The following is a 24,653-nucleotide window of genomic DNA, read 5'->3' on the forward strand; positions in this document are numbered from 1 at the left end:
GGGAAGGAAATTCTCGTGGGATACACTGTAATCAATGAATGTGTTATATCAAAGATCGCTCTCAAAATCCCAAAATACTACTTTCTCGGAGAAGTAAAACTTCGAAACACATCTCCCACACGTATCTCAGATATTGCAAATTGTTTTAAATATTCAGAGGCAGATGGGAATAAATAATTTAAAACTGACATTAATAAACCCAAAAATTCACAAATCTAGAACCACAGATGGAAAGTTCAGAGACAAGAGTCAGGGAACACAGCCAGTTCAATAGAAGGCTTTTGAACGACAAAGTAAGCACAGAAACTTCCTGGCAGATTAAAACTGTGTGCCCGACCGAGACTCGAACTCGGGACCTTTGCCTTTCGCGGGCAAGTGCTCTACCATCTGAGCTACCGAAGCACGACTCACGCCCGGTACTCACAGCTTTACTTCTGCCAGTATCCGTCTCCTACCTTCCAAACTTACCGATAGTACATGTGATGGCCACGCTGACTGTGATTCATATTTGGTGATGGTTCATACAGACAGCAAATTTCTCTTATCTGCTTCAATGCAGGCAATGCCCACTTGTCCCCTGTTTTCAGCTCTTCAACACATTTGTCCAGCCACACCGTTTTCTGTGCATCTCTCTCTTGCGAACAACTATAATCTAAAATTTTAACATGAGCTGTCAGTGCTTGGTCCATAATTTCTGTTGGCACATCGTCAGAATGTGCCAAATTCCAAAACAGTGTGAGCACCTGGGAAAAAAAAAAAAAAATAGCACACAATGATTAAAATACTGCTTCTGGTCATCACCATTTCACATGGTAAAGTCCTTGCAATAATATTTGTCTATTCAAATATGAGATTAATCACTTACAATAAGCACTTTCTTGGAAAGGTGCAAATGCAGGAGCAAATCATGTGGGCAGCATAACTAATGATTTAAAAAGTGTGGTGTTCTGCAGTGTCACTACAAAAGAAAAATGTAATGAAAAAATAAATAAATAAATGAAATTATCATGTGGCATTGTTGGCCGAGAGGTCCCATTTGGGTTCGGCCACCAAGTTCAAGTTTCTGTTCAGTCGGCGCCACTATGGGCGACTTGCGGCCGATGATGAGGACAACACAACACCCAGTCCACGAGCAGAGAAAATCTCCAACCTGGCCGGGAATCGAACCGGGGCCCAGTGCTTGGGAGGCAAGCATGTTACCACCCAGCTAAGCAGGCAGACACTATAAAGGAGCTTCCATAGGAGCTGAAAGTTGCTCCAATTCAAATTTTCCCAGTCCACATAGATTGAATACTAGTCGATTCCCAATGGTACACCATCCTCATTCCTTTTCTGCTTCCTTAGTTATATTTAATAACCATTTTTTTATTGTCATATGTGTCATTTAGCAAAGACGTAGCAGTGTAGACGAATTGCGATTTAAGTCTAGGATATAAGAATTTTCAGAGACTGCACTATGCGCAACAGGTATTTGTAACAGCATAGTTATGTGATGGATTCATTCAAGCATGTACAGCATAGTGTTAGTCCGAGCATCTACTACATATAAAACCGTTTACAGCAACTGAATAAGAATAGTGGGCTGGCCGTCTAAACATCATGCAGAAAAATGGAACCAACAATGGTTCTGAACAGTCTAAAGTACACCATTAAAGCACAAATACCATAACACTTATGTTGTTCTCTGGTGTAGCATTTTCTTTGGTTTAGCCTACATGAAATGCTGTGATGTTGTGGAAGATATGACATTTATGAATGTCTGCATGGTACAGTGAGTGGCAGTTGAAGCATGACAAACAAATGCAATGAGCCACACTAGATTCGAACAATTGTAAGTTTTATTACAGCACTAGCAAGAATAAGAAATTTTAATTAATTGAGGAGACTGACAGGAAGTTAGTTTCTCTCCAAAAAATATTGCTTATATGATGTTTATATATTCAATACTTCATGACTAGTCATAATGACAAAAATGACTTCTTTAAAATAACTTTAAATAGACACACAGCTAGCTAATTACCTTATGTGCCATGACACCATCCTTATCATCTTCAGCAAGACGCCGAATTAACTCCAGCAGTTTCTCTCGCTGCTTCTTGTTAGCATTTGTCCAGCTAGACTAGAAAATTTATGTAATGGTGAGTAATCTAACTATAATATACACTCAACCTAAAAAATATAGTTCAGTATTATGAGTCTATATATTTCACATGAGGATAATTTGTCTCCACAGTACTTACCTGGAAACAGACAAAAAGGTGATCCAGTTGCTCCGGAGAAAAGTCCCACGCTAACTTGGCAAGGAGATCATGAACGTTTTTAACTATAGCCTCATGTTTACCAGCTTGTGCAGCCCACACATTGTCCAGATCTTCTAAAGTTAATGCTCTCTCTTTGATAACAAACCTTAAAATTTTTTCTAATTTCTCAACATACTGTGGTTGATGGAGTGAGTCCCTCAGGACAATTTGCAAAACTTTATTTTCTTTTATCCATTTCTGTAACAAACCAAACCAATTTGAAACCATTAAGTGCCTTTATGCAAAAAAATAAATAATAATGCAAATAAAACATTTTCTTAATACATTTTCTTGAAGGTGAATGTGGGACTTTCGCAAAAAAATTCACTTGCAAAATCTCTTCAGGGTATCAACCATGTAAGAGCTTTGTCTTAACGTTGTGTTCTGCCAAATTCATTATTCATCACAGACTGTTGACAATTTGGATCTCACTCTAAACTTAAAGTCATTAAAGTAGGAGAAGCACAGTTGAAAAAAAAAATTCAGTTTCAGAAAAGGGGTGAGAGAGAAATTACAGATTAATGAGAAACAGAGATACAAAAGACAGTGAACTGGGACCAGAAAGTGGTATGGTTATAGGAATAGATAAGTGAGAAACAATATACACAGGACAGTTGGTTCTTATCCAAGATGGATTTGAGTATCTACCCATTATTCATCAACCCACTGTTATATTTCCAACCACTGTTACACTTCTAGGATACTGGGTTACCCCCAACAGAGAACATTGTTGGCTAAGGCCAATTTAGGCTTTACCAGAAAGGTCAATTTTATAATTATGCAAATAATTAAACTTAAGCACATTCGGGAAGGGTATAGCAAGTAAGTGAATAAACTTACAGAATCAAACTATGTAACTGTTTAACACTGTACCGATGTGCGAGCAGTAAAAATTGCCAAAAATTAATACATCTCACATGCAAATAGAGGCACATGTCCAAATTATGGTGTTTGTACATTACAGAAGACTTATTTTTTCTTTTCAGTTTCTGTGTCAATAACTTCAAAAACCATTGTGGACTTTGATTACAATACTAGCGCAATTTGTTTAGCCAGATACAGATTCCTTAGAAATTTCTTCTCAGTGTCTAACCTCCTTGGCAACACACTCCTTGTCTAATAGTGTAAGAGCTATATCAATAAAAATCCTCGGCAAAGATTTTTTAATGGATGGTGATAGCTTGTGGTATGGATACATAGGTTACGGCTATCCAGTAAACAAAAATGGCTGTAACTTGGAATGGTATTTCATAGACACTTATCCAAATTTTCTGGTGAAACAAAATGTATAAGCTTGATAAGAAAACTTCATTACCCATGAATGAGTACATTGGTCTTCAATAACTTTCCTGTATGCCAGGGGCCGCCTACATTCTGCCACGATATTTTGGCCCTGATGTGTCTGGCCATCTTCACGTTAGTAGACAACTGTTTAAGAGTCCAGGTGCATTCAACGGTATTTATGCCGAATCTTGCGCATGCGAAAAGTGCTGGTGTCTTTCGGCACATGTGTCAGGTGATTACATGTGCAGGTCAGTTGAGTTGTGTGTGCTGCCCTCAGTGGTGGAAGGGAGAAATGATCTTATCATTAAGTATCAAATTACACTGTCAATTATGCTGTGACTGGATAATTTAATTTATAGGATTCCAATTTTTATCCAGTTGAAAGCCGTTGTCACGATTTATAAGATTATCAGCAAGACTGGTTTCCACTGATTATTTGATTGCCAAATCCCAAAATCTGGAAACTGGAGCTAAAATTTTGTTCTATTTTATTCCATAGAATGTCCCATGGAAATACAGTGTTCCGTGATCTTAAATGGTTGCCAAAGACAAGTGTATCTTTCTTTTCTGTACAACACTCCTGAACAATTTGAGTCATCTGGCTATATATGCAGCACCACACTCGCATGGAATTTTGTAAATGCCCGCTCTTTGTTTAAGTTGTCTGCCTATTTTAGAAGACACATTTACAGTTATCAATGTCCTCAGGGCATTGCTTCTCGTTAGGCTATGAACAACTATTAAAACAAGAAGCAATGCAGTGAAGACACTGATCATAAATCAACTGTTTCCTTCCATCAAGGTCATCTCCCGTCCACCAGTGAAGAGCTTGGCTCTGGTTGGCTTCATTAAAGAAGACTTACAACTGAAGAAAGTGTGCATTTTCAAAATTCCCTGTGAGTGTGTTGCTGCATATATACGCCAGACAACACGAACTGTCAAGGAGCGTTGTACAGAACATGAAAGATAAACCCATCTTCGGCAACTGTTAAAAATCAGCAGTAGCAGAACACTGTATTTCCATGGGACACTCAACTCCAGTTTCCAGTTTCTGCGATATAGTTATAAAAAAATCAGCAGAAATCAGTCTCGCCGATAAATACTATAAATCGTGACAACGGCTTTCCACTAGATAAAAACTGGAATCCTATAATTAAAAGTAGCCAGTCACAGTGGAGTTGATGCGGTCATTTGACAATTAACGATCAGATCATCTCTCACTTCCCCCACTGAGGGCAGCATGCACAACTCAGCTGTCCCATACGTCATCACCTTCTGTCCCACACGTCATCGCCGTCCGCATGTGCCACGAGACGCCAGCACTTTTCGCATGTGCCAGATTTTCTATACATACTGTGAATGCAACTGGGCTCTGAAGATGGCCGGATGTCTCTTGGTCAAAATATCATGCAGAATGTCGACAGGATATGGCTGCACACCCAGACGTAATTACAAGAAGAAATGAGACAGGAGAATTTCAGGAGTTACATCAAGTAAATTGACTTTTGACAAATACATTATTTTGTAAAGTGGGCACTGATTTTTAACATTTTAAAATGTTGTCGACACACTTATCACCAAAAATATCATTTGTCTTTAAGTCACTAATAACAACACACAACTGTATAGTAAGTAGCATTTCTGGCACAGCGTATTATCAACCCCTGTAGCACAGACAAATTGTTCTTTTGTCTCTACTGCATTTTACAACTCATGTTGTTGTTTCCTATTGTAATCAATGGTAAGAATTCATCAGAGCAGCTAAGAAAATTTATTGCACCAATGCAGTATCAGTATATACTGTTTTTGGTTCTGCAATGTTGTTTCTATGCTCTACACTTTGATAATTTCTTGTATCACTACTGAACAATGTGGGATACATTTCAAATGTTAATAAAGAATATTTAATGGTACTGTAATTTTCAATATGATCAGTGTACTTAAAGGTGTAACAGACATTTAACATAAAACATTGCAAGTCAGGGTGAAGTATGAGCTGGCAAAGTTTTTGACCATGATAATTAAAAATTAATGAAAACTCTAGCACAACAGTGTTTGTTACAATTCCTATGAGACTTGGGAACAAGGTACACAGGTAACTGCAGCAAAGGAAAGAAAGCAGGTATCAGTCTCCGATGCCAATGTCACTTGCATGTTGCATCACTTGAGTCCGACAAATTATCTAATAGTTTAAAAACTGATGAACTCAAGGTAGGAGTATGGGGAGTGGTAGGGGTGAGTAGAGATGGACGACTCCAGGGAGAGGTTCTGAGATGGGCCTAAGGATTTGAGTAGTGACTGGAGATCCTGCAGGATTACTGGAATGGAGCCACCATGGCAAGGTTTGTAGGTGGAAGTATCTGACAGCTGGCCGAGTTCACTCCTCCATCCAATCGTGATCCACCCCCACTGCCCCCAAACCACCTTCTGTTAACTTTCCAGAATTTCTTAACCTTGAAACTTGCTCCACCATCATTCCCCAAATCCCTCAACATGCAAACCAACCTTACATCAGCAGAAAGAACTGCAGTCACCATCTAAAAACTGATCCTGACCTTACAATCTTACCTGCGGACAAAGCCTCCACCACTATTGTTTTCAACCACAAGCATTACCTGGCGGAAGGACTCTGCCAGCTGTCAGATACTTTCACCTACAATCCTTGCCATAGTGGCTCCATTCCAGTAATCCAGCAGGATCTCCAGTCACTACTCAAATCCCTTCGCCCAACCCAGAACCTCTTCCCGAAGTCCATCTCTACTCACCCCTGCCAATCCCCACACCCCTACCTTCTACATGCTTCCTAAAGTCCATAGACATAACCACCCAGGACGCCCCATTGTGGCCAGTTACTGTGCCCCCAGTGAGAGAATCTTGGCTCTCACAGACCAACACCTTCAACCTATTCCCCGGAACATACCCTCCTATATAAAAGATATCAACCGTTTCCTCCACCAACTCTCCACAGTTCCTGTCCCTTTACCAAAGGTGCCCTGCTTGTCACTATCAAAGCCACTTCCCTGTACGCTAAAATTCCTAATACCCATGACCTTACTGCAATTTAACACCACCTTTCTCAACACCCTATGGATTCCAAACCAACAACCTCCTTCCTAGTCGCCATGACCAATTATATACTCACCCACAATTACTTCTTTCTTGAAGGCATTACCTACAAACAAATACGGAGTACGGCTGTGGGCACCCGCATAGCACCATCCAATGCCAACCTATTCAAGGGCCATCTAGAAGAATTCTTCCTAAAAACCCAGAATACTAAAGCCCTCACCTGGTTCAGATTTACTGGTGACAACTTTGCTATATGGATAGAAGGTGAGGACACACTATCCACATTCCTCCATTTGCTTCACCTGGTCCTATTCAGCCCAACAAGCCAGCTTCCTAGAAGTTGACCTTCACCTCAAAGACAGCTACATCAGTACCTCCTTTCATGTCTAACCTACTAACCACCGGCAATAACTCCACTTCAACAGCTGCCACCAATTCCATACCAAGAATTCCCTTCGATGCAGCCTAGCCAGCCATGGTCATCATATCTACAGTGACAAGCAATCCCTCTTGGAATATACCAAGGGTCTCACTGAAGCCTTTACTGACCATAATTATCCTCCCAACCTTGTACAAAAACCAAATCTCCTGTGCATTATCATTCCAATCTCCCAAAACCTCAAAACGTCCCACAGTCCGACCACAGAGGAGCATTCCCCTCATAACTTATTACCACACAGGACAGGAGCAACTGAATTACATTCTCTGCCAGCGTTTCGATTACCTCTTGTTGTGCCCTGAAATGATAAATGTCCTGTCCACTATCTTACCCACACCTCTTACACTGGTATTCCGCTGTCCACCAAACCTACAGAATATACTCATCCATCCTTACACAATCCCTGCTCCCAATCCCTTACCTCATGGCTCCTAGCCCTGTAATAGACCTAGGTGCAAGACCTGTCCCATACATCCTCCTACCACCACCTACTCCAGTCCGATCACTAACATGATCTATTCCATCAAAGGCAGGGCTACCCATGAAACCAGTCATGTGATTTACAAGCTAAGCTGCAACCACTATGCTGCATTCTATGTTGTTGTTGTTGTTGTGGTATTCAGTCCTGAGACTGGTTTGATGCAGCTCTCCATGCTACTCTATGCTGTGCAAGCTTCTTCATCTCCCAGGACCTACCGCAACCTACATCCTTCTGAATCTGCTTAGTGTATTCATCTCTTGGTCTCCCTCTACAATTTTTACCCTCCACGCTGCCCTCCAATACTAAATTTGTGATCCCTTGACGCCTCAGACCATGTCCTACCAACCGATCCCTTCTTCTAGTCAAGCTGCGCCACAAACTCCTCTTCTCCCCAATCCTATTCAGTACCACCTCATTTGTTATGTGATCTACCCATCTAATCTTCAGCATTCTTCTGTAGCATCACATTTCGAAAGCTTCTATTCTCTTCTTGTCCAAACTATTTATCGTCCATGTTTCACTTCCATACATGGCTACACTCCATACATATACTTTCAGAAACGACTTCCTGACACTTAAATCTATACTCGATGTTAACAAATTTCTCTTCTTCAGAAATGCTTTCCTTGCCATTGCCAGTCTACATTTTATCTTCTCTCTACTTCAACCATCATAAGTTATTTTGCTCCCCAAATAGCAAAACTCCTTTACTGCTTTAAGTGTCTCATTTCCTAATCTAATCATCATAAGTTATTTTGCTCCCCAAATAGCAAAACTCCTTTACTGCTTTAAGTGTCTCATTTCCTAATCTAATTCCCTCAGCATCACCTGACTTAATTCGACTACATTCCATTACTCTCGTTTTGCTTTTGTTGATGTTCACTTTATATCCTCCTTTCAAGACAATGTCCATTCCGTTCAACTGCTCTTCCATGTCCTTTGCTGTCTCTGACAGAATTAAAATGTCATCGGCGAACCTCAAAGTTTTTATTTCTTCTCCATGGATTTTAATACCTACTCCGAATTTTTCTTTTGTTTCCTTTACTGCTTGCTCAATATACAGATTGAATAACATCGGGTAGAGCCTACAACCCTGTCTCACTCCCTTCCCAACCACTGCTTCCCTTTCATGTCCCTCGACTCATAACTGCCATCAGGTTTCTGTACAAATTGTAAATAGCCTTTCGCTCCCTATATTTTACTCCTGCCACCTTCAGAATTTGAAAGAGAGTATTCGAGTCAACATTGTCACAAGCTTTCTCTAAGTCTACAAATGCTAGAAACATAGGTTTGCCTTTTCTTAATCTAGCTTCTAAAATAAGTCTTAGGGTCAATATTGCCTCACGAGTCCCCATATTTCTACGGAATCCAAACTGATCTTCCCCAAGGTTGGCTTCTACCAGTTTTCCATTCGTCTGTAAAGAATTCGCATTAGTATTTTGCAGCTGTGACTTATTAAACTGATAGTTCGGTAATTTTCACATCTGTCAACGCCTGCTTTCTTTGGGATTGGAATTATTATATTCTTCTTGAAGTCTGAGGGTATTTCACCTGTCTCATACATTTTGCTCACCAGATGGTAGAGTTTTGTCAGGACTGGCTCTCCCAAGGCCGCCAGTAGTTCTAATGGAATGTTGTCTACTCCCGGGGCCTTGTTTCAACTCAGGTCTTTCAGTGCTCTGTCAAACTCTTCACGCAGTATCATATTTCCCATTTCATCTTCATCTACATTCTCTTCCATTTCCATAATATTGTCCTCAAGTACATCGCCCTTGTATTGACCCTCTATATACTCTTTCCACCTTTCTGCTTTCCCTTCTTTGCTTAGAACTGGGTTTCCATCTGAGCTCTTGATATTCATACAAGTCGTTCTCTTTTCTCCAAAGGTCTCTTTAATTTTCCTGTAAGCAGTATGTATCTTACCTCTAGTGAGATAAGCCTCTACATACTTACATTTGTCCTCTAGCCATTCCTGCTTAGCCATTTTGCACTTCCTGTCGATCTCATGTTTTTATTCCTGTTTGCCTGATTCATTTACTGCATTTTTATACACTCCTGGAAATTGAAATAAGAACACCGTGAATTCATTGTCCCAGGAAGGGGAAACTTTATTGACACATTCCTGGGGTCAGATACATCACATGATCACACTGACAGAACCACAGGCACATAGACACAGGCAACAGAGCATGCACAATGTCGGCACTAGTACAGTGTATATCCACCTTTCGCAGCAATGCAGGCTGCTATTCTCCCATGGAGACGATCGTAGAGATGCTGGATGTAGTCCTGTGGAACGGCTTGCCATGCCATTTCCACCTGGCGCCTCAGTTGGACCAGCGTTCGTGCTGGACGTGCAGACCGCGTGAGACGACGCTTCATCCAGTCCCAAACATGCTCAATGGGGGACAGATCCGGAGATCTTGCTGGCCAGGGTAGTTGACTTACACCTTCTAGAGCACGTTGGGTGGCACGGGATACATGCGGACGTGCATTGTCCTGTTGGAACAGCAAGTTCCCTTGCCGGTCTAGGAATGGTAGAATGATGGGTTCGATGACGGTTTGGATGTACCGTGCACTATTCAGTGTCCCCTCGACGATCACCAGTGGTGTACGGCCAGTGTAGGAGATCGCTCCCCACACCATGATGCCGGGTGTTGGCCCTGTGTGCCTCGGTCGTATGCAGTCCTGATTGTGGCGCTCACCTGCACGGCGCCAAACACGCATACGACCATCATTGGCACCAAGGCAGAAGCGACTCTCATCGCTGAAGACGACACGTCTCCATTCGTCCCTCCATTCACGCCTGTCGCAACACCACTGGAGGCGGGCTGCACGATGTTGGGGCGTGAGCGGAAGACGGCCTAACGGTGTGCGGGACCGTAGCCCAGCTTCATGGAGACGGTTGCGAATGGTCGTCGCCGATACCCCAGGAGCAACAGTGTCCCTAATTTGCTGGGAAGTGGCAGTGCGGTCCCCTACGGCACTGCGTAGGATCCTACGGTCTTGGCGTGCATCCGTGCGTCGCTGCGGTCCGGTCCCAGGTCGACGGGCACGTGCACCTTCCGCCGACCACTCGCGACAACATCGATGTACTGTGGAGACCTCACGCCCCACGTGTTGAGCAATTCGGCGGTACGTCCACCCGGCCTCCCGCATGCCCACTATACGCCCTCGCTCAAAGTCCGTCAACTGCACATACGGTTCACGTCCACGCTGTCGCGGCACGCTACCAGTGTTAAAGACTGCGATGGAGCTCCGTATGCCACGGCAAACTGGCTGACACTGACGGCGGCGGTGCACAAATGCTGCGCAGCTAGCGCCATTCAACGGCCAACACCGCGGTTCCTGGTGTGTCCGCTGTGCCGTGCGTGTGATCATTGCTTGTACAGCCCTCTCGCAGTGTCCGGAGCAAGTATGGTGGGTCTGACACACCGGTGTCAATGTGTTCTTTTTTCCATTTCCAGGAGTGTATTTTCTCCTTTCGTCAATTAAATTCAATATTTCTTCTGTCACCCAAGGATTTCTATTAGCCCTCGTCTTTTTACCTACTTGATCCTCTGCTGCCTTCACTACTTCATCTCTCAGAGCTACCCATTCTTCTTCTACTGTATTTCTTTCCCCCATTCCTGTCAATTATTCCCTTATGCTCTCCTTGAAACTCTGTACAACCTCTGGTTTAGTCAGTTTATCCAGGTCCCATCTCCTTAAATTCCCACCTTTTTGCAGTCTCTTCAGTTTTAATCTACAGGTCATAACCAATAGATTGTGGTCAGAGTCCACATCTGCCCCTGGAAATGTCTTACAATTTAAAACCTGGTTCCTAAATCTCTGTCTTACCATTATATAATCTATCTGATACCTTCTAGTATCTCCAGAATTCTTCCATGTATACAACCTTCTTTGATGATTCTTGAACCAAGTGTTAGCTATGATTAAGTTATGCTCTGTGCAAAATTGTACCAGGCGGCTTCCTCTTTCATTTCTTACCCCCCAATCCATATTCACGTACTACGTTTCCTTCTCTCCCTTTTCCTATTCTCGAATTCCAGTCACCCATGACTATTAAATTTTCGTCTCCCTTCACTATCTGAATAATTTCTTTTATTTCATCATATATTTCTTCAATTTCTTCGTCATCTGCAGAGCTAGTTGGCATATAGACTTGTACTACTGTCGTAGGCGTGGGCTCTGTGTCTATCTTGGCCACAACAAAGCGTTCGCTGTGCTGTTTGTAGTAGCTTACCCGCATTCCTATTGTTTTATTCATTATTAAACCTAGTCCTGCATTACCCCTATTAGATTTTGTATTTATAACCCTGTATTCACCTGACCAAAAGTCTTGTTCCTCCTATATATCCAACTTTAACCTATCTATTTCCCTTTTTAAATTTTCTAACCTACCTGCCCGATTAAGGGATCTGACATTCCACGCTCCGATCCGGAGAACGCCAGTTTTCTTTCTCCTGATAACGACGTCCTCCTGAGTAGTCCCCGCCCGGAGATCCGAATGGGGGACTATTTTACCTCCGGAATATTTTACCCAAGAGGACGACGTCATCATTTATTCATACAGTAAAGCTGCATGCCCTCGGGAAAAATTACGGCTGTAGTTTCCCCTTGCTTTCAGCCGTTCGCAGTACCAGCACAGCAAGGCCGTTTTGGTTAGTGTTACAAGGCCAGATCAGTCAATCATCCAGACTGTTTCCCCTGTAACTACTGAAAAGGCTGCTGCCCCTCTTCAGGAACCACATGTTTGTCTGGCCTCTCAACAGATACTACTCCATTGTGGTTGCACCTACAGTACGGCTATCTGTATCGCTGAGGCATGCAAGCCTCCCCACCAACGGCAAGGTCTATGGTTCATGGGGGGGCATTCTATGTTGGCATGACAAATCACAAGCTATCTGTCCACATGAATGACACCGACAAACTGTGGCCAAGAAACAAGTGGACCACCCTGTTGCTGAACATGCTGACACACAATATCCTTCATTTCAATGACTGCTTCACAGCCTGTGCCATATGGACCCTTCCCATCAACACCAGCTTTTATGAATTGCACAGGTGGGAACTTTCCCTGCAATACATCCTATGTTCCCGTAACCCTCCTGGCCTCAACCTTCGTTAGTCACTGTCCTTACCCATCCAGCCCCTCCCTGTTCCCATTCCAGCACTACACAGCGGTCATTTCACCGTCACACCCTGTCTTCTCTCCCATCATGCACTGGTGCTGCTGATCACAATGTGGTTTCAGTTGCCTGAGACTGCAGTCATGTGCGCGAGTTGTGTGTGTGTGTGTGTGTGTGTGTGTGTGTGTGTGTGTGTGTGTGTGTGTGTTTTTTTTTTTTTTTTTTGACAAAAGCCTTAATGGCCGAAATCTCTAATTGTGAGAGTCTTTTCCTTGTGCCTATATGAGACTCAGCATCTCCACTATATGCTGAGTAGCAACTTTCCTTCTCTAATAATGTTATATATGTAAACTGATCTTTATGTTCAACTTTTAAAAACTTATGTAGACACCTGTAACATCCACAAGTTTACTTGAAAAAGACACTATAGCCAAAACAAACTTGTAAGGAAGAAGGATTACTAATTGAACTATTTGCAGCTTGCCAGGAATAATTCATTATAAAATGTCATTATGATTTATTTTACACAGGGGGCCCGGCCGATAAGAAAATACTGATTTTTCTATATAATATGAGCTTTTTGAATGGAATTTTTGATTTTACAAAAATCTCCATCAGTTTTTTTCAAAATGATCTTTCTTTGTCTTTTTCTTTTGGTTCTACTTAAGCTTTCAACAAATGACTGTTTCTGTTGAGAAGTAGCTTGAATGAGTCAAGATGTTTCTCAGCATTATCTTACTTTTCCGATACAGTTCGATGATGACATAAATAGCACAATACCAATTTCAGATCTGCAGCATATAAGCAGTTTTGTAAGCATTCACAGTCATGTGACCTATACCTGACAAAACTACAAGTAGAACAAACAAGGCATTTAAGAGTAGAAGTAAAAATTTTAAATAACTTTTTGCACTTTACAGGAAGACACTCACTCAGTGTGGTGGTTTTAGTTTTCTTGTCACTAGAGTGTGGAAATTACAATGTTGCTTACGAGTGCAAACTAACTAAAACTTCAACTGCCTAAGGGGAAGGAGTGGAGCTGGGAAACAAGCCCAGCTTCTCTCTTGCAGTACAGCCAGCCTACATCTTTATCTTATAAAGAGTGGACACACCATCAATGGGACTGCTAATCCCTTCTGGTGTCAGGAGTCATACCAGAACCCCATAATGTTGTGACAGGCAAACAGAGAACCGACAACTGCAAAGTTCTCCATTATGACAAGTCCTCATTGTTCACAAGAACCGATGTCATTTCTCGGTTTTCAGTTCTCGCTTTGTGCCAGAGAACTGATGACACCAATATTTATACTCCTACCACTAACGCAATGTCATATTAATGACATTTATCAACATTTTGTATTAATACAGCAAAGCTGATGGTGTGACCCAAAGTGGCTGCATAGTGTATGCGTTAATCCCTAACATACCGATTTTTTCCCCAAGTTATGTTACAAAAAATGAATGACATTATATATAGAGAAATAAAGATAAAGATAGCTTTTAAAGCTCAAAATGAAGAGTTACAAATTTTTGAAGATCACTATTAATAAAACTCGAGTAAACTCGTGCAACAGACCATCCCAAATATCCTGAAATCTGAAGATTTTTTTAGTTTCTGTGTCACTATGAAGTCACACCATGTATTTCACAATGATTTTCTGTGAACAGATATCTTTGAGGGGCTGTGCAGAGCACAGTGGAAGTTTTTATTTCGTATCACTGGCGAGCACTTGCCAGCCAACTGACAAACTTTCATTATTTTCTGTCTCTAATAAAGTAACCTCACATTCTTCTTTTCTTTACTATGTGCTAAATTCGATGCCTAACTCCAGTTCACTATAGCCATCATTTTTTGAAAGCACTGCCTAAACAACAATGCATGAGAGGCTGAAAGTGTGCATTTTGTTGTCAATTATCCAAAGCTGCATACAGTAAAAATGATGTCTAGTGGAAACAACCTCAACCAAATACGACAGGCAGGTTACAAGTGTCGGACTGGATGCTCTTTGGCAGCCAAACACTTATCTATCAGTGCTGAAATGGATATAAGCAAGTTTTTATTATTTCAGAGGTTTGTTCTTAAATTGCCCAAGTATACTTGGGATTTTAAGTTTCTATCAAAAGGATAGAAATAACTCAGGACATTATATGCAAAAGATTGTGGGTTCCAATCAAATCAAGAGATTTAAATTTTTTATTTTTAAACCTTTATTGAACTGATTTTGATCGTTACTATTATTCAATTAATTGGTTTAAATTTAACTTTTTATTTCCTACTCCTTTGCCACATCATTTTAATCTTTATATTAACTTTTTCATATGCTCTCATTGTCTTCTTATCATTCTTTTGTCATGTTATTTTAATTATCTTTATGTATTAACTTCTACTTTATTCCTTCCATTCTTTCATTTTATATTTTTGTCCATGTTACTGTATTCATTATCTCTAGTATTAATTTTACGTGAATTTTGTTTTCTTTGTAATTTCTCCTTTTGCTTAAATCTTCATCTACATTATTTTGTCCATGGAGCAACAAGAACTTATGTATTAAATGACAGTTATGATAAAACAATTGCCACTTCTAAGTATATGCTTTTAGATGGGCACTTCTCGGTACTATCCTCTTGGTTTGATTTCTTAATTTGTTTAACAAATTTGCAATTGCAGTAAAATATATATTAAAGCATACAGTATAATTGCAAAATCAAATACATAGAATTACGAGATGAAATGTTCCATTAACTATGAAAAATAATTATCAAAATGCAAGTGGGTGAAATGTTTTGCAAACAAGTTGTGATGAAAATAATGAAGTTATTTAGGGCTAATAATATGGGAAGCGACAACAATCTATTTGGGGGCCATGTAAATATGAGCTGCTGGGAAAGGTCATAGCGGTTAGGTCAGTGTATATCCAGATCAGTAAAGACGTCATCACACCGCACCTTTGTGGCATGGTGTAGTGTCAGCAACACTCTTACAATAGATCGCAGTTCGAATCCTACAAGGAACTGATTTTTTTTTTTTTTTTTTTTTTTTTTTAATATGTGAGGGGCACATCCTTTGTATGGATTAGAATGATTGCATCCATCATCAGATTTCTAGTAGATGTTTTTCTTATGCGAGTATTACTACTAATAGAAATAATGCATAACACGTGATATATAATTCTGCAATAATGTTGTTAACATGTCAGGATTGGCCAGGAGGGGAAAGCAGTAGGCACCCGTTGAGGTGAAAAATCAAACATATTTTCAGTGCATGGATGTTTAATGCCGTAAAAAGCAAAGGCAGGCCTGAGAAGCTGCTGAAAATGAATCGGCTGCCGCCCAAGAGAGCAGGAGAGGAGAACATCTGGTCAGGTCGGAAGCTGCCAGCAGAAGAAACCGGACGGCATGTCTGCTCCCAACGGCTGGCCGCGGTTCCACCCCCACTTGATCACTTCCAAACCTAGCATTGCCACGTCAGCAACACGTGAGTGTAGCTGCTGATTGCTCAACAGGTGAATTTCAAAGTGGTTCTGTCCGGTTTCTTGCAACGTGACTGATCTGCTACAAACTTGTACATAAACAAATCTCCCACGCCTTATCATTCCAATCTCCCACCACCTCAAAAAGTTCCACTGTCCGGCCACAGAGCAGCATTCCCCTTGCAACTCAGTACCACCCAGGACTGGAGCAACTGAATTACAATCTCTGCCAGGGCTGACTACCTCTCGTGGTGCCCTGAAATGAGGAATATCCTGGCCACTATCCTTCCCACTCCTCTCACAGTGGTATTCCGCCATCCACTGAACCTACACAATATACTCATCCATCCGTACACAATCCTTGCTCCCAACCCCTTACCCCATGGCTCATACAACTGTAATAGACCTAGATGCAAGACCTGTCCCATACATCCTCCCACCACCACCTACTCCAGTCTGACCACAAACATCACCTATACCATCAAAGGCAGGGCTACCTGTGAAACCAGTCATGTGATCTACAAGCTAAGCTGCAGCCACTGCACTGCATTCTATGTGGGCATGACAACCAACAAGCTGTCTGTCCGCATGAATGGCCACTGACAAACTGTGGCCAAGAAACAAGTGGACCACTCTGTTGCTGAGCACGCTGCCAAATATGACATCCTTCATTTCAATGACTGCTTCACAGACTGTGCCATATGGACCCTTCCCAACAACACCAGCTTTTTTGAATTGCACAGGTGGGAACTTTTCCTGCAATATAGCCTATGTTCCAATAACCCTCCTGGCCTCAATCTCCTTTAGCCATTGACCTCTGACCTCTCCCATCCAGCCCCCCCCCCCCCCCCCCCCCCGTTCCCATTCCAGCACTACACAGCCCTCATGCCTCCATTGCAACAGCTGTTATATTTCTCTCCATTTCAGCTATCATCTCCCCCCCCCCCCCCGCTCCCTCTAACCTTCTGACTGCACATAGCTGCCCCACCCTCTTTCCAGCTCGTCCCTCTGTGCTTTCCAACAGCACGTCACTGCCCGCCACGCCTACCCCATTATCCCTCCCCCTTCCCACCTCAGCCTCCTTTTTACCTCCAACCAGTTGCCACTCCCATCATGCACCGCTGCTGCTGCTGCTGCTGCTGCTGCTTGCACTGTAGTCCAGTTGCCTGAGACAGTAGTCGTGTGCGTGAGTTGCATTTGCGTAAGTGTGTACGAGTGTGTTTGCAGTTTATTCTGACAACGGCCTTACTGGTCGAAAGCTATATTTGTGACAGTCTTTTTGTTGTGCCTATCTGCGACATGCATCTGCGCTATATGGTGAGTAGCAACAGTCCTTTTCACAATATTGTCTACATTTTGATAATACACGGAGAAGTAAAATAAACAAAAAGAAATTCTTTATATTAATTTTTATTTTCATCAGCCTTTTTGCTTATATAACCTGTTGAACATGCTACCTCTCAATTTTTAATCATCATCCTACTAGGACAGCTATGAAACTTATATCTTCATTGTCACAAATATTCGGATGGCATTTAATTGGTAATAAATACGCAACCAGTCGCATTTTTATGGTTTATTCAACCATGAACATGTTTTTTAACCACTGCACGCTCATCTTCAGATGGAGGTGTTATCGAAACATAATCTTGTGGACCAAGTGTAGCTAGATGCCGCGCTGGTGTAGCTGGCAGAAATTATGGAAATCTGGTAATCGGCGACGAAACATTTACGAATCCGAAAGTTTCTTTACGTTTTATGTACTTACAGTGCACTACCTTGTGGTATTCACATCAGACTGCTTCTTATAACATGCATTATTCCACTAAGTACACAAACAAACACAATATCTAGCTACACTTGGAGTTCATGGTTGAATAAATCATAAAAAAGGGACTGACTGCATATTTATTACCAAATAAATGCCAGTTTAAATCACAGTCACAGTTCGTTGTCCACAATGGATATAGTGAAAATATTTGGCTGTTTCTTCTGAATATATTGAGATTTCTGAGGTTGTGAATACACTGGGAGCTGAGTTCACAGCTGCTTTCTTTTCTTTTTTCCTTCTTTTCCTGAATACATTGCGGATTTCGTTTCTATACTGACGTGAGAATGTTGCAATGTCTCTTTCTTCCATACGTATTATCTGCTTGCTGCTCTTGCACTGGCTGTGTAGAACCGTAAGATGACACATCCTTTATTTTTCTCGTCCTATCTAGCAGTGAGCATCGACAACATTAATGCACGAAATGCTTAAGTACACCACTGGGCCCAATCTAGACTTTTAGCATCTTCTGCAGGAAATGAGTATTTGACCAGTTCTAAAGACAGTTCGACTGCACTGAAGATGGATTCACGCAAATTGCAGTCTAAACATGGTAGAAATCCATAAAAAGCCAAAGTATGAAGTATAGATTCTCATGGTTGACAGCACAACAAAAGCAACACTCCCCTGGTGTCACTGTTCTCCTCCAACATCTGCAGTCCTGTGCTTGAGCAACATAGGAACACAAACAGTAATATCGTCTAGGGTGCATGTCATATATAACAACAATTACTAGTACATAAAAAAAACATCGCAATGTTGATTCAGTTCAATTCGCGAACTTTCACTCGTCCCTCAATCTAGTGACATCGGTTGGTATTATCTTCACAATGGGTCTTTCCACTGTAATTTATTCTTGTGATGACAACTGCTTTCAGTTTAATGCGATTTATTTAGTATGTTAGACATTTAATTCTAGATTAATTTTCTTTCTACTTTCATCTGAATGTCACTATCTTGGTCTAAAGCTGATTAAAAGCTGGAAACGTTTTTCCTCGGAATTCTAATATGAGAACAGTGACCAAATTTTCCATTAGGAACACACTCAGGAAATCATTAGGGTCTCATAACCAAATGAAATACTGACTTGGGTTCTGAATGATGAAAAACAAAATTTTAGCCTTTGAATGTTACCTTTACTTAAAACAGGCTTAAATGTATGTATACCACACCCAAACATGTATGGGAACTTTTACTGAAAACCAGTTCGAATACAACGAAAGTTTGCTCACGTTAATAGAATTTAATACTATTTCATCCTGTGTTTCACAAAATTGTCTGTTTTTAAGCAGAGCTTTATACTGTTGTAGAGGCTAGTTCATAGTTTCTCACTTATCCATCTCTTGCACTATTAGCACATGTCAAACATCAAGTGATTGTGCAAGGTCGATATTATATCGAGTGCTTTGGCATAATGAGAAATCTCGAGCCTATTCACATGCAAGTATTGTTTGATAGGCTCTACCCTTTGGAATTCTTCAAAATAAATTTGTAAAACCTCAATAGCCAACGCTGCTTCTTGAAACGTAAGATGACACTATATTAATCTCTTAATGTCAAAATGTTGATCTTGGCAGCAGTAGTTTAATCTTCAAATATAAGACAACTCCGTATTTTTCAAATTACAAATTTGGGAGGAAACATCTTATAATTGGGTCAATACGGTACTTGGGGCAAGTGGCAAGGCTGGCAGTATGAAAAAGCTGACAGTCATTATAAACTATCAATATTCGCATCAAATCCACGATTTTCAGTGTCGTTTTCCCATACGACCATTTCATGAGTGTACCATGAATATCAGAAATCGAGTAAAACATTAAATCTCAGGAATCGCTGTGGTCGGAAAAAGATCCTGCAAGGACGGGACCATTGACGACTCAAGAGAATTGTTCAATGTGACAGAAGTGCAATTCTTCCACAAATTGGGGGAGAGGGGGGAGAGGGGGGGAGAGGGGGGGAGAGGTGGTAGAGGGGGGAGAGGTGGTAGAGGGGAGGTGGAGGGGGGAGAGGTGGTAGAGGGGGGAGAGGTGGTAGAGGGGGGGAGAGGTGGTAGAGGGGGGGAGAGGTGGTAGAGGGGGGGAGAGGTGGTAGAGGGGGGGAGAGGTGGTAGAGGGGGGGAGAGGTGGTAGAGGGGGTAGAGGTGGTAGAGGGGGTAGAGGTGGTAGAGGGGGGAGAGGTGGTAGAGGGGGTAGGGGAGGGGGAGGGGGAGGGGGGAGAGGCGAGAGGGGGAGGGGGAGAGGGGAGGGGGGGGCGAGAGGGGGAGGGGAGAGGGGGAGAGGGGGAGAGGGAGGGGGAGAGGGGAGGCGAGAGGGGGAGAGGGGAGAGGGGGAGAGGGGGAGGAGGGGAGAGGGGGAGGGGGGGGGAGGAGGGGAGAGGTGGGAGGGGGGAGAGTGGGAGGGGGGAGAGTGGGAGGGGGAGAGGGGAGGGGGGAGAGGGGAGGGGGAGAGGGGGAGGGGAGATGGGAGGGGGAGAGGGGGAGGGGGAGATGGGGAGGGGGAGATGGGGAGGGGGGAGATGGGGAGGGGGAGATGGGGAGGGGAGATGGGGAGGGGGAGATGGGGAGGGGGAGATGGGGAGGGGGAGATGGGAGGGGGAGATGGGGAGGGGGAGATGGGGAGGGGGAGATGGGGAGGGGGAGATGGGGAGGGGAGATGGGGAGGGGAGATGGGGAGGGGGAGATGGGAGGAGATGGGAGGGAGATGGGAGGGGGAGATGGGGAGGGGGAGATGGGGAGGGGGAGATGGGGAGGGGGAGATGGGGAGGGGGAGATGGGGAGGGGGAGATGGGGAGGGGGAGATGGGGAGGGGGAGATGGAGGGGAGATGGGGAGGGGAGATGGGGAGGGGGAGATGGGGAGGGGGAGATGGGGAGGGGGAGATGGGGAGGGGGAGATGGGGAGGGGGAGATGGGGAGGGGGAGATGGGGAGGGGGAGATGGGGAGGGGGAGATGGGGAGGGGGAGATGGGGAGGGGGAGATGGGGAGGGGGAGATGGGGAGGGGGAGATGGGGAGGGGGAGATGGGGAGGGGGAGATGGGGAGGGGGAGATGGGGAGGGGGAGATGGGGAGGGGGAGATGGGGGAGGGGGGAGAGGGGGGAGAGAGAGAGAATCATCTCATTAGCGAAACAATGGCATGAGACTGCTATTTGTTGTTACTTACACTGCTGCTTTCTTTGATAATAATCAACAAGAACCAAATAATAGACTGCGTGTGAAAGATGTTCTGAAGGAGAGTTTAGCAAAAAATTTTCTCCGTTTGAAAACCTTTGCAGACGCCTCTTTAGTACTACATTCTGCACAGAAATTAGAGTCATCTTAGATTTAAAAATCTAGTCAATTGCCGTGCTATATTTCTGACTGTATCACTATTCGGCATAAGAATAATACTAATATAAACATGGCATGATATGTATATTCTTCCGTGTTTGCTGTTGTCTCACTCTAGTTTCGTAGTTTATTAGGCAGACAGGATTTAAATGAGATAGCAGCAAACATGAAAGAATGTATGGCAAAATGTTTATACAAAGCATGCCTCTGTAGCGCTACATATATTCAAAGGCAGAAGTTAATTGTGGCGGCACCTACCAACATTTTACAGAACTTCCGGTTACTTTGCACTCAATTCTAAGCCTCTGGCAGTTTTTTGGATTACAAAAACTGGAAAAAAAAGTGCGGCTTAGATTCGAGTACATACGGTAGGTTTGCGGGGGAGGGGGGGGGGGGGTGTCCCAGCCAGTGAAGGTGCTCTTAAGATCTTCAGCTTATCAGGGCAAGGGGGTTCTCATCACTGCAGGTGAGTGGCCAGGCTGTATGGAAGGGATTTTTTGGTGTGGAAAGTATGACAGCTGTCAAAATGCAGATTAACTGCAGGTGGCTGGTGAGTTTGATACGGACAGAGGTGTGGCTGGAGCCATGCATCCAGGAAGGTTGAGGAGGACCAGCTGAAGTGACTGGAAGAGAATGCTTTTATGTTGTGAAGGAACGAGTTTAGGGTAACTTGGCCCTGTGTCCAGACCATGATGATATCATGAAACTGAACCAGATGAGGTATTTTGAGAGGCTACAATGGTTTCCTTTAGATGGCCCATAAAATCTTTGGTATAGAAGGGTGCCACACAGGTCACCCTGCTGATTTGTTTATATACCTTTTATTTGTTTATATACCTTTTCCTCAACAGAGAAATAGTTGCGCATCAGGATATACTTGGTAAGGAATATGAGGAATGAAGAAGTGGATTTGGAGGCTGAAGGATGTTGGGAGATGCAGTATTCAATAGCAACAAGGTCATGGGCCTCAGGGATTTGGCATCAACAGTGATCAGATGGAATCCAGAAGGTAAAGGGTTGAGATGTTGAACAGTTAGTGAAGGAAGGGGTTAGTGCAGTGTGTGTGCATGTGCCCTGTTGGAGACAGCATGTACTCCAAAAGTTAGCAAGTTTTATTCTTTTTATATCCTTGTCAATGACTCAAGATTTCTGCTTTTTGGCGAGTGGTCTCCATTACTCCTGAAGTATTTACATTTTATCAGAACTTTCCTACCACAATTAAAGTAAGAAATGAATCAATAAGCTACGCACCAAGTCAAACACAACAGAATGCGCAATGCATTTGGTAATGGCTACTGCACAACTGGTTGCTGAGGCTGGAAATGTTTGAGGTATTTAAATACTTTAAAATACAATTTAATTTATAATTTGAATATAATTAAAAAATTACAGCTTAAAGTCAATGTGGTACCAGGCTGCAAGTGAATAGCAACTGTGTTCATATATAGGTGTGCTGTTAGTTTTGCCAATGTATGTTTACATATATTCTTTTCCCAAACTGAGCTTCGCTAGATTACAATATTATTAACTGAAAATTATTTCTTATATTTATTTGCAAAAAATAAAGCTATTCTAAATGATCTCCGACAAAAATAGTACCTCTGGGTAGAATTCAGAACGAAATAATATTTATTACCTAAATTTCCATTTTAGCATTTTGAGGCAGAATTCACAACAACATTCACAAATGTGAATTTTTCAGGTCCCTATTAATGGGAGTAAGAAAGGAAAGGTAGGTCCTTATTAAAACAGCGCGGCGCTACGGTCGCAGGTTCGAATCCTGCCTCGGGCATGGATACGTGTAATGTCCTTAGGTTAGTTAGGTTTAAGTAGTTCTAAGTTCTAGGGGACTGATGACCTCAGAAGTTAAGTCCCACAGTGCTCAGAGCCATTTGAACCTTTTTTTTTTTTTTTGTAAAGATGTTCAATGGAAGATAAGAAGTAACAGAGCTCTGTGTTCTGCTGTATGTTATATGCAACTCATAAATAAAGTAAAAAATTAAATTTGAAATGATACTGTGTGAACAGTGCTGGAAGGGTGGGGAGTGGGGTGGGGGGTGGGGGAGATGGGGAGGGGAGGGGGGATGGAGTGCAACTCCATACAAAAGGGCCTTAAAGTCAGAATGACTACTCAGGAGCAACACAGAACCACACATTACTTAACAACACTAGAGAAGCAATTAAAAATATATAGATCTTACTGCCATTCTCTCCGCTGTCAACCACTCTTCCTCTTCTAAGCCAGTGTGACGATGAGGGTAGTAAGTTACACTAGCTATTACTTTGTTAACCTCATTAAGAGCATTCATCTTTCCATTGAATGAAGAGATCTGAAGCAACCTGGAGAAAAGAAATGTAATATCATCATCGTCATCTACTTTTGCACTTTTATCTTTTCTTCAGACAAAAACCACATTACCTGAAAAGTATTAAAAATCATCACCACAATTTTTTGATATTCTAAGCTTTCACTTTCATGTTATTGGGTTTTAGTGGCAAAAGTTACCTGTTCAGACTTCTTCAGGCTTGATTAATTTTAGTTAGAAACACTTTATACAAATTCAATTTTTATTGTTTCAGTGTTTTTCTCAGCTTCAGTGCACTAAGAATACACACATTGCTTCATCAGGATGCATTTTTCTTTTATTACAAAACATGCTTATGCTCAGTGATTAAGCTATACTGTGTACATTATTTGCAAAACGTTTCATTCGTAATTAAAGTGCTATCTGAATACATCACTCTTGAGCAAAACTGTATTTAAGTCTAATGACCTAAAAATAAAAAAATAAAAAATAAAATATTATGCATATTTATTGTTTAGAGCATTACCACAGTGCGCTTTACAAATAGAGCTAAATGTTTCTGATGAATGATCTATCAATTTACAAAGTGATCCAGCAGATAGGAATACTAAAGTAATACCAGTAGTTCAAAAAGGAAGATGGCCACATACACAATCTCCAAGCAGTGGATGGTTTGGGTTGAAACTGCAGAGTTACTCATAAATCAACAGTGTCAGTATAAACCATCTCACCAAACCATCAACTATTTTAATTAGTGACAGATTCAATGTCCACAATGCATAAGATTGGGTCGGGGGACACACAAATTGGTCAATACCATAATGTAGCCTTTAAGGACAAATGCCCTAAACAAGCATACTGTGGAGCAAAGTCATGACTGTCATGCCTTTAATGCAAACTATTGGATGATGAGGCATTTTAAAGTGTGTGTTTTACTTCCTCCCAAATTGTTTTCAGCTCTGCAGAAATAAGGCCAGTGCTACAAGTAATGAGAAATCAAAGTCTCCAAACTATTTAGA

The 24,653-nt window shown here is 42.2% G+C and overlaps 1 protein-coding gene across 1 annotated transcript in view; it reads right to left on the reverse strand.

Annotated features, from left to right (window-relative positions):
• The window catches only part of LOC126236057 (probable ubiquitin carboxyl-terminal hydrolase FAF-X), a 346,675-nt gene that overhangs the window by 233,817 nt on the left and 88,205 nt on the right, over positions 1 to 24,653 (reverse strand). Inside the window, exons 8-11 of the mRNA XM_049945098.1 lie at positions 23,530 to 23,668; positions 2,241 to 2,498; positions 2,021 to 2,119; positions 469 to 743 (exon numbers count right to left, since the gene is read on the reverse strand). Coding sequence (XP_049801055.1) covers positions 469 to 743; positions 2,021 to 2,119; positions 2,241 to 2,498; positions 23,530 to 23,668 — 771 coding nt within the window. The remainder of the gene's footprint in view (positions 1 to 468; positions 744 to 2,020; positions 2,120 to 2,240; positions 2,499 to 23,529; positions 23,669 to 24,653) is intronic.

This window comes from Schistocerca nitens, chromosome 2 (genome assembly GCF_023898315.1).
Source record: "Schistocerca nitens isolate TAMUIC-IGC-003100 chromosome 2, iqSchNite1.1, whole genome shotgun sequence".
Lineage (NCBI taxonomy): Eukaryota > Metazoa > Arthropoda > Insecta > Orthoptera > Acrididae > Schistocerca > Schistocerca nitens.